At 41.9% G+C, this 11,560-nt stretch overlaps 1 protein-coding gene across 1 annotated transcript in view; it reads right to left on the reverse strand.

The window, feature by feature from the left end:
* Positions 1–11,560, reverse strand: part of SYNE2 (spectrin repeat containing, nuclear envelope 2) — a 203,754-nt gene that overhangs the window by 86,540 nt on the left and 105,654 nt on the right. Inside the window, exons 66-70 of the mRNA XM_009332747.1 lie at positions 7,970–8,095; positions 5,404–5,598; positions 4,753–4,827; positions 3,256–3,375; positions 2,496–2,603 (exon numbers count right to left, since the gene is read on the reverse strand). Of these exons, the coding sequence (XP_009331022.1) occupies positions 2,496–2,603; positions 3,256–3,375; positions 4,753–4,827; positions 5,404–5,598; positions 7,970–8,095 (624 nt within the window). The remainder of the gene's footprint in view (positions 1–2,495; positions 2,604–3,255; positions 3,376–4,752; positions 4,828–5,403; positions 5,599–7,969; positions 8,096–11,560) is intronic.

The following is an 11,560-nucleotide window of genomic DNA, read 5'->3' on the forward strand; positions in this document are numbered from 1 at the left end:
CAGCTGGGCTGTTGGCCGTGTCACCTTCTTAGAGGAACACCCCTTAATTCCTCTGAGGTATTTCACCGGTGTTTCACTGTTGGTTCCTATTACCCTAGAAGCCCTTGGCTCATCTCGCAAGACTTCAGGTGTGCTCCAGTATACCCAGCACATCTCAGAGCAACAGGCTGAGGGCCCTCGCCAGCATCCCGTCCCTCTAACCTTGGCATGTTGTCCCACAGCTTGTCACGGGCAAGGCTGATATTATCCCCTTCCCCCTTCAAGCCTAGTTTAAAGCTCTGTCAATGAGCCCCACTAGCTCATGAGCAAAGACCCTCTTCCCCCTTTGAGAAAGGTGAATCCCATCCGATGCCAGCAGGCCTGGTGCCATGTAGACCATCCCATTACTGAAAAACCCAAAACTGTGGTGGTGACACCAGCCACGGAGCCATGTATTTGTAACTGGGTCCATCTGTTTCTGCCAATGTTGCTGCCTGCAACTGGAAGGACAGAGGAAAAAATTACCTGTGCTCCAGATTCCCTTACCAACCGTCCCAAGGCCCTGAAGTCTCCTTTGATTGCCCTTGGACTATGCGTTGCGGCTTCATTGTCACCCACATGGAAGGGCAATAATGGGTAATAGTCCGAGGGCTGTACCAGGCTAGGAAGTTTCCTAGTGATGTCCTTAACCCAGGCCCCAGGGAGGCAGCAGACTTCCCTAAGAGGACAGTCTGTCCAGCATATTGGACCCTCTGTTCCCCTCAGAAGGGAGTCACCTACAACTATAACCCGTCTCTTCTTCCTCGTCCAGTAATTCAGATGTTTTTCTGAATCCCAAATTGTGTTTTAGGCTGCTATAACTGAATTTGGAAGCAGGTATGTTTGCATGGGAGGGACAACATGCCAGAGGGAGGAAATGGTATCATTTAGCTATCACTAAGATAGTAGGAATTATTTAATTTTAGCATGCAGTTAAGCTCTAAATGGAGAACATAAATATAATTGACTTCATAAATCTCTACACACACACATCTCTAGGGAAAACAAATAGATTTACCATTTATAAAAATGAATGTCTTCCTGTCTCCAATTAGTAATTGATCGTGTAAATAAATCATTTAACAAAAAAAAATTAAAAAAAAAATCACTCGCTACAGGGAGTTGTGTAGCATATGGAAATGTCACAGTGTAGCAAAATACTGAAGTGGAAAAGAGGTTGCAAGCAAAAAAAGCTGTCTGGTACGGTTTGAGAAAGGAGAAGGCCTTCTCTAAAAAACCTGTCTCCTTGAGCAGCAAAGGACCCTGGCTCTCAGCCTGACAGCACTCTCTCCACAGACCACAGAGCTGCCATATCCAACTCAAGAAACTCCACCGAACTTTTGTATCGCTGGGTCCGACAGGCTGTGGGTGCCCCTGAAGACAAGACGCTGACAAAACACAGTGGTGGCACACAGAAGTGCCAGGAGGGCGTATGTTGTCTTGTAAGGCTCTTGGAAAAACAAAACATTCAGGTGGAGGTTAAGTCTCTTGAATACAGGTGCCTGAAGTCCCATTATCCTCAGTGGAGATTTACTCAGTGCAGCCAGGGGTTCAGTTCAGCCTAACAGAGACAAGTGGTGCGAGCTCAGCTGAACTGCTTGCTGTGCTTGGCTACTGCAGTGGCTACATCTCCTGCAGCTGCAATGGGAGCTTAGGCATGTCCTGCACATGCAGAGACCAACTGCATCACAGTGTAGCAGAGATAAAAAACAGAGAGATCACACGTACAATTACGTCATATAGAATACACTCACATGAGGCTATTTCTTTAATACCAATACAGAATATATTGTGCTGCTGGCTGGGCTTTAATAGTTTGCTATGGTTTTTTAACTATAAATTAAAGGTCAAGCATGATGGAAGGAGTCAGGGGGAATGGGTGACAAGGTGACCTGGGGGCCTGCTCCTACCCCAGGCAATGACGGATTCTGTCTTCTTCCACGCTCTAAACCCAGGAAGAGCTGAGGCTGCTCTGCTACCAGTCTGCCGCTCCTGGCCTTCCTGGAGCATTCATGTCTGTCTCCATACGCTCTTTTGTATATAGCCTGTAGGCTGCTGCCCACTCCTCCCTTAGCCTGTGCATACCTTCCATAAAGCAGCAACATATGGGAGTGTCAATCTCCTTAATTTCTCCTTTAACTGCTACTTAAAAATCCCACAGTCCATGTATGTTTACATCACTTGAACCCCTCCATTCATGCCTGTATGAATGCCAGCATCTTACTTCCTTAAAATACTCCATTTTGTTCCCTAGTAAATTGCATTTGCAATGAGCAAATCAAAATGTATTTATTACCACCCAAAGCAGCAATATGAAGAGGCCCACAAAGAGTTGTAGGTATTCTACCACATCATAAATACTGCAACAAACTCCAGTATCATAACCATAACGAAACAGGGCCTCTGCCCACTAGGTAGGTTATACAACAAGCTCAGAAGGTCACCTTGTTCAGCCTACTTCACGCCTTCAAACTCACCATAGACTGACTGCCATCACCTGTGCCAGGGCCTTCAGTGCTCTGCAAAGTTTGCATAGACGTTTCCTCACCATGTTTACTGTGTGATTGCATTATCTCATCAGCATCCTATAGAGAGAGAGGCAACAATGGAAGTATTTGTATCATTATTGCCTTGTTGTGTTAGAGAAGCCTCAAAGGGCAGCAGCCACTCAACCTATAGTGGTCCTGACCCAAGAGTATTCACAGAGGGAAGTTCTCTTATGTCAGTAACCTTGATATACAGAAACTAACAATAGCAGCTATCACAACATTATTGATGAAGAACAGAGCAGAATGCCACCAAAATTGTAGCCGACTGGGTGTCTTAGACACTGATCTTCTCATGTACAAAGAGAACCTCCTCCAGAAATCATACCCCAACAAAATGCACATTTTACAGCCTTTCCAGGAATTAGTGAAACAAATTTCTGCTACCAAATGCGCATTTCCTTCTTCGGGGTTTTTGTCAGGTTATAAGAAATTAATATAGAATCACAGAATCATTTAGGTTGGAAAAGACCCTTAAGGTCATTGCGTCCAACCAATATGTGCAACAGGAAAAGAGATTTTAAATGGCAAGATTTAGTGTGATATGGAAGATGGATCTGAATAAGGCCATCATGTCCTGCATTTCTACAGTTCTCCTGCTTTGCAGACTTCAGCAATATCTAGGACTTGTGCAGATCTTTTCCACAAAGATGAGTTCCCATCCCCGTGGAGATAAACCTGAGTGCATTACCTGAACGATGCCATCTGACAAGGTACCAGAAGACCAGGAGGTTGCACTGTCTTCCTTGTGCCTTTCATCATCTCTTTCTGAAGGCCAAAAGCTTGCATCTTTCTCTGTGGCTGTACTTCCCTTTGAAAGCAGTAACAGCTCAGCATTAGCTTGTGAACAAGAAGCTCAGGTATTCCTTCAGGCAGTGTAAATTACTGCAAACCTTTAGTAACACTTTGCTCTATTTCTGCCTCGTTTATCTATCTATATTGTGCTTCCCAAATCCCAACTCTTCCCTTGCTCTATAGCTCTGCTGCAAGATGAATGGCAGCTTGCTGACACTGATAGTTTTCTCTAGACACCTGAGAGTATCCTCATTTTTTTCACACTATTTAAAAAAATAAAAAAACAACAAGAAACAATCTTTCTCCTGTCCTGTCCCCTAAAAAGTCCTGTATGTAAAGAAAACTGCACCAATGAAGGTGCAGAATCAGAAACCTTGAAACTGAAGTGCTTGGATCAAAGTAGTAAGACGCCACCTTTACCCAAGCTGCTTGGACTTCTTCGCGCTGTCTAGCCATGGAGTTTCGTCCTTGCCTAGCCTAAAGCAACCCCTCCAATACTCTACCACCTCTTTGCCACATTTCCTTTTGATTCTTGTTGCAAGGATGTAGCAAAAAGGCTAATTAATACCCATAGCGAGGACTTCGGAGAAACGGAGATTCTTCAAAACTTGGTTGAGGCCACAGTCCCTCCCAGGGGATGCAGATGACAGTAGCTGGTCACTACCAGCCTAGGCAGTCTGTGAACTGCTGTGCACGCAGATAGCTAGGCTATAAGCTCACCAGCACTTCTGCACATTCCTGATTTAATTCGAATACATCTCGTTTAGTCCCTAGGGTGCAGAAAAGTGTGCAGAAAGTTTCATGGATTTATTTTTTTCTTTTTCCAAAATCTATTAACTTTATCATTAAACTCTACTCCCAGCTTTGCTCCTCTGCAGCTCACCTGGGCGTTCAGACTCCCCAGATCCAGAGCAACCTGTTGAGCAGTGTCTCCCAGTTTCTCCCAGAAATCTCTCCTGTCTTAACTTCATTCCCTATAGTCTGATCATGCCCTTTTTTTCTTAAGCTCAAACACACAAATCATTTTGGTTGTTTCTTTTAAGTTTTAGCACTTCAGAGGCTGTCTAATTCTGTCTGAACCCCACCCCCACATATAAACATTGGTATTTAGGCCCATATTTTGCCACTAACACTTCCATAAAGGGGGTATTACTGTATAAGCAATCCCACCAAAAGCAGGATCACACATCACAGAATGAGGTGCTGTGTAATATTGGTATTGTAATACTGGTAGGCTGGCTCGAGTGCAATTTCTTAGTATCCTGGAGTGATAACGGATATTTCCATTTGTTCTGAAGTACTTCGGATTTACATATTTTTCATAATTTGTCCTGTACCAAAATCTTGTATCTTACATATACAGCTGTATATATAAGATATATACTGAACTCACCTTGCTGTGGAAAGAACAGTCTTCTGATTCTTCATCTAAGGAAGGTAGAAGAGACATCATTCCTCTTTTTTTCGACTACAAAAATACACACAAAGAGACAGTCCAATTATTCATGACAAGAACAGTAAAAGCCTCTTCTCTTCTGCCTGTAAACCACACTTGGAGTCCACTTTTGGAGAAGCACTGAACATCTGCCACCCTACATTAAGGTAATTGAAAGCTGCAGGTACTAAGCACCTCTGAAAATTGGGACTTTTCTCTATGTTGTAATGTTTCAACATCACAGCTATAATTCGGACAAATTTCATTTTGATCCATGAAAAGAATTTACCCAAAATCCCAGAACAACTGATTATCAACAAAACTACACATCGAGCATTTTTCTGTTGATTGCTTGATGCAACTTCATGTTGGATCTGCTCATGCTAAAAAATAAGCAGAGGCACACCTCCCTCCCACCTTCTCCTAGACATGCATCATACTCAGTCCTTCTGGGACCATTCGGAAGCACGAAGGGGAGGAGAAGTAGTATTGATTCACAGCTGCAGGGATGCTCCTTTCTCACATGCCACTCCTCCTGGAGGAAGAGGGATTATTTACCCTCCCTCTTCAGCTCTCAGGTAAGTGATCACAACGTGGTGCTCCACTTACCTGCTGAGCAGAAACATCAGTCCCAATCAAGTCACTTTGTGCTAATACGGAGGCTGTGGGTTCATCTCCTGATTCAGGCACTTCTTGCTCTAAGCGCTGGTGAAGCTCAGACATTGAATTCTTCATCCCAGTAAGGATATCTTCCTTTCTTTGGCATAGTTTTATGATTTCTTCTTTTACAGCTTCTGTTTCTCCCTAAGGAGCAACAACATCTGTAAGCATCCATTTTTCTTACTTAACCAAACAGTAATGTAACAGACGATACCAGTGATGAATCTTACTGGGTCTGGGGCTATTTCCCCTTTTTCCTTTTTCAGGGCATTGGGACAGTTCCCCATTGTCACCGCAGGAGATGTCCAGATACATGCAAAATAGCAGCAACAGATTCAGCTCAGGACAGCACTTGCTGTCTGTAATGCAGAAGTTGGTAGTCTGGAAGGAAATGTGAAAGGCTGGCTAACTAATTATAACTAGGTCCTGCACAGCCATGGGAATATGAGTTTCCTTCAGGACAGAGGGAATGCAGCTGGGTTACATTACTCTGTGTGTCAGAGCAGGTTATGTTACTTTCAACTACCTTCTCTAGAAACCTGACACAAAACACTTGGGATAGCCTTGATGAGGGCAAAGACAGCAATAAGGGTAGCTCAGGGCTCAGTCTTCTTTGCTGAAGCTGGCCTAAAGGAAGGAAACAAACCATTCGGTGGGGTTTAGTGACATGGTTAGGGCCAAAACTATTCCATGTCTTTGAATGTGATATTGGGAGCAATGGTCCCCAACAAAGTACGAGGAAAATATTTAGTGTTCTGCACGGATTAAACAATAATCCAAGTAACTCTGCACTAACAAAGGGGGAAATAAATCTGTCTTGGTCTCCTCCCTGGCCATGACTATTGCTCTAGCCGGTGTTCTGCCCTTAGAGCTTTCTGCTAGGGCCTTGCCTTATCACCCAGCCTCCAGGTGAGCAAAGAAAACACAACAAATTACAGAGTAAGACAAGGCAAGGAATAAAATGCCCTACTCCCTTCATTACTGAAAGTGCTAAAGCTCTTTGAAGCATTGCTGCTTGCTCAGAAAACTGAAACATAGCTAAATATCCCATTGCACACTGGGCTCGGTCCATCAGAGCAAGCTTTCATGCTAAGCTTGAAATAAGAACAGCATTGATTCCACACCATGCTCTATCACGGTGTGACTAATGCTATGCAAGTAATAATCTGTGACAGGTGAAAGCAGTAAGACTGCTGGTTCTGTCTTGACTACAGCTTATTCTGCTAATAGAGGAGGCAGGAACCCCAGCAAATTTTCAAAAGACATGGGAACTCTGCTCAGACAAGGATGTTTTTTCCTTTTGTACACTCAAAAACACAAGGTAAAATCTTCCGAAGTTAGGGGCAAGAAAAAGTCATTGGAATGAAGAAACAGCCATCCATGATAATTTGGCATATTTTTATCAATGTCCACTAAGAACAGTATTTCTATCTGTTTCATTGCAGGAGGAGACTTTACAGCATACATTTACCAGCTACTGTTTTGCAAACTTAACTAGCCAAAAACCTCTTCAGACACCAAATCTTTATTAACATCACTTGTTTATCTGAAGCCCCTCAATAAGACGGGCAGTTCAATTGCCCACTTCTATTCATGAAACGCTACAATTGTGAAACAGGTTTCTTCCAAGACAAGAGCTATTAAACAGAAAGTCCTACACACAAAGACAAAAACAAGTTAGAATCAGGAAATGAGTCATGCTTAGTACTAGCATCAAGCCTCCAACATCCAACCACCTGACAGCAGAGCAGCTATGTACTTAGGAGCCTACCGAGTGATTATAGTTATTAGGCAAGTACAATGTATGTGTATTAACTCTACTGTGACTGACGGCAAAAAGCCGAGCATTTCAGAGGCACTTTATAGTTATAATACTTAATTAGTCATTTCCTGACTTCTGCAGTGCTGTCCTTAAAACACATCTTATTTCTGCATTAAATAATCAATTCATCCATTACAGAAAGCAGCGACTGCAGGGAGAAAAGCAACACATGTTTATCAGTTGATGAAAACACAGCGTGGCAGTGAGGACGAGGAAAGAAATCTAAAGAATCTAACCCTAACTAGAATCACCAAAAGTACCATTGCACGGTCAGTGATCAGAAATGGACTCAGTTCTCTCCTTATGCACTACCCCAAGCTGCTACCTCAGCAACATCAGCAGGATGCTGAGCACAGGCAAGCTCTCAGCACTGCATGTTTCACCAAAACAGCTGTCAGCTGTCATGAAAACAGCACTCTAAATTTTCCTTAGAAGTTGATATAGGTACAAATGACACATCAAAGTCAATAAGGAGTATATCATGAAAGATACACCCAACTTGCAAACTAATATTAATTGTAATATCTCTTGGTATATGTCAACTTATGTATGCGTCGTCACACCATGGCATTCAATTGCCTGCTGGACTGCAGTGGGGAGGGGAAGCACGCTGCTATTTCTCAGTGCTCTGCGTTGTCATGATTAGTGTTAGGACAAGTTAACAGACAGGAAAGAGAAAACAGTGAAACCCACCTCTGGACAATGAGTCTTCTGAGCCAGTGGTTGATCTTCATGTGATATTTCAACCAAGTGGTTCTTCAAGAATTGTTTCAACTTTTCAATTTCTTGCTCACATTCTTCTGTTTTCTTTACAGCTTCCTGTGAAATAGTAATTCTCATAAATCATTTTGAATTAACTAGTACAGAAACAAACTAGTCAGTAATGCAACAAACTTGTTCTGAAGAGTACTGAAGCCTCCTTTGCATCTGTAGTTACATGAAAAAGAAAGTGATTGTTCTGCTAACTTTGCACAACCCTATCCTCACCAAGTTTATTATTCACTTGCGAAAGACAAACAAACTGCTCTTAGCCATAAGTCAAAGTATGGTGGGGTATTCTACCCAGGACCACGTCTTTGCTTACTCCAGAGTAGAGCTATGAATTTGGCTACAAAAAGTGCATGGAACATATTTAATCACATTCACTGCAATTTAGAACACCTTGGGGAAAAAAAAAAGAAGAGAAATTACAGAGTTTCATATCAAGTTAGAAAGCTTACCTGTTTTTTATTGGTGCTCAGGTGTTTACTGCCAACTAGTTCTGCACTGACCAAAAATGAACTGTGTTGTACACCAGGCAGACACTGCAGCTGAGGATAAGCCAACCGCAGTATCTGACAATTTGAATACTTCCTATAAAAATGATAAGTATTTCCACTTCGTGTGAGCTTCCTCTTCTTACATGACTTACAGGAAAACTTCTTTTATGTTATAAGCAGCCAAATTCACTTCTACTCATTTGACAGTGACAGCAAAATCTCACCAACCCCCATGCTTTACTGTTCGTGCAGAAATCGGCAATTTCCTCACACACATTGCTCATGTTTGACAGCCACAGCCTGTCATGGTATCTGAGGTAATTAAGAAATTGTTACATCTACAAATCAGAATATTTTGTGAAAACCTTTAATTTGCAGAACATTTGGTGGCTTTGTGTTTTCCAACCCGTGGGCTGAGAACCAAAGAATATCTAAGGACTATTCCTCAGGTGTCTCCAAAAGGTAATAAAGAAAATGCAGCCTATTGTCAACACGCTTGAACTTACTCTGCTGACAGCAGCACCTGAACAGCCTGACAGGTTGAAAAATCTCTCTGCAAAGCATGCAGAGACTCTGCCTTTCAGAGCAAACAGTCTCTCCTGCTATGAACAGTAGCAGTGCCGTTTCTTCAGTCACTTCTTCGCAGTAGCACTCCCTCTCAATAAAACAGAAACTAATAAGGTTCTAAATGATTTTTTTTTTTTTTTTTTTGTTTTAAAAGGAAGAAAAAACTATTTTTCCCACTTAAAAAAAAAAAAAAAGCCAAACTGGAGGGGAAGATATTTAATTGTGGACTATAATCTTAATGCCATAGCTAAAGAATCAGAGGAGGAAAAAAACTAAAAGTCCTTCTAAAGGGGAGATTCTCTTACCCATACCTTCACTTCCACATGAACAGGACTGTTTAGTAATAGGTAAAATGCGTACTACCTCAAGTTTCCTTGACTAACTAAAAAATATGAATACTCTCTATAGAGACTCCAATGTCTTCTCTCACAGGCCAATATGTGAATATAGCCACTTGCCTGAAGATAACTCATCTAATTCCCTGCCTTCCACTGAAGGGCAAAAAATCTTATTTTATCCTTTTCCTAATATAACATAAATTATGCCATATATGTGGGACTGAGTGTCTAGAAGTCTTGCCTCTCTTTTGAGTTATTTCCTGCTTAACATTTGCTCTTTACTTTTCATATTGTGGTAATACTAGAAGACCTACCCATGGAAAAGGCCCACTCGCAGGCAGGCATTGTATTTGTTACGGAAGAGCTTACTGAAAATGAGCACAGTAAATCATCAAATATGCAAATACTGCCACTCTCTTGCACAGAAAACCAGTAGAAGCAGCTGTGGCTTCCAGCTCCTCTTCCTGATGATGTTATTTAGGTAGCGATAGGTGTGGTACTTGACAGGCCATAATAAAAAACAGAGGGCAGCATTCAACACAGATGTAAGTCACCTAAAATCTTGCCCTAAAGCATTTACACTACCTATTACAGGTTTTGTTTCTGTTATACTTTTTCAGGTGTTACATGGCAACTTAATTATACAAAAGTTACTAGTGCAATATCCTATTGCATCACCGATAGCAAAATATGGGCAAACACATCCAAACACTAAAATTTCAGAACTAATCCTCAGGAAAAAAATAACTATGCATATATTTGTACAGGAAGCTTGCCTCCCATCCACTTTCCTCTCTATCAGGATACTTACTTCCTTTCTAATGCAGCACTCAAAATGCCATCCTTTACTAGCTTTATCCTTTGTTATGTCTTAGCTGGTGCTAGACTTGTATTGTAGTACTGCTGCTTTCAACCCATTCAACAGGACTGGAAAATCTTTTTTGCACAGTTTGATATCCTAGCTGCCAAGAACTGCAATTTTTCCAATCTGTTTTCTCACAAAGAAATTTCACTCAGCTACAGACTGTTGGATGCCTATAAGATAAAGGCAAATGCTGAGTAAAAAATGTTACAGCTGTTTCAAAAAGGAAAAGAATCTAAACCTTGACCTAATGCTCCACATAAACCAGTCAGAAGTCTCATGATAACACTTTATAATTGCAAAGCACCCTGTTTCTGACAGTTTTACAGTGTTTTGAAAATTCTCAAGTATTTAATTTGGCAACTCTCTGAAAAAGGTATGTTTTACCACATCCATTTTTCAGACATAAGAAATTGTATGGACTGAAAAAAAAACATCGTGGGGATCATTCAGATCTCACATAGTCATTGCTTTTTTCTGAGCTCCAAGCATGCGTTAGTCATGCAGCATGTTTGAGTTTTTCTCTTAGTGTGGTACTCTTAATTTCACAAACTGAAAATCAAAGATGGACATTCACATTTTAACTACCACTTCTGTCTGCCTGGCCTCTAAGATGCCCAGTAAGAAGTTAGATGTTCTAAAGCATTCTGCTTTACTGTAATAGGTTTGGAAAACCAAATCAGCAAAGATACTGTATCATTTTACTAGGTGCTGCTATCATCCTGCCGAGAAATGGACGGGTCATATGAGAATTTTCATACCTCTGCTGACGCAGGAACATGCATAACCAAACTCCAGATTGCCTCCAAGTATATCTACCCTGGGCAATGGAGTGTGACGCAGATATCCCTGAATGAAAACCTTCCTGAGCTGGTACAACCACATCACTCAGTGAAGTGCTGCAGAGATACTACTTCAGGTTTGGAGCCAGCATAGCTGTTTCATAACTCATACTGCCCATGAGTTAACACTCACTGACCCCGCCGGCACTGCCTTCTCCTACAGCTGTGTGTCACACCGATGCTGTTATATCACTTCTGTTTCCAAACCTGGTCTGGCCAACAGCACCTCCAAGCCCCCTGTCACATGTTCGCTTATGCAGATCATAGAATCATAGAATCATTACGGTTGGAAGAGACCTCCAAGATCATCGAGTCCAACCGTCAACCCAACACCACCATGCCCACTAAACCATGTCCCGAAGCGCCTCATCTACATGTCTTTTAAATACTTCCAGGGATGGGGACTCAACCACTTC

Source organism: Pygoscelis adeliae, unplaced genomic scaffold (assembly GCF_000699105.1).
Source record: "Pygoscelis adeliae isolate BGI_AS28 unplaced genomic scaffold, ASM69910v1 Scaffold179, whole genome shotgun sequence".
Taxonomy (NCBI): Eukaryota; Metazoa; Chordata; class Aves; order Sphenisciformes; family Spheniscidae; genus Pygoscelis; species Pygoscelis adeliae.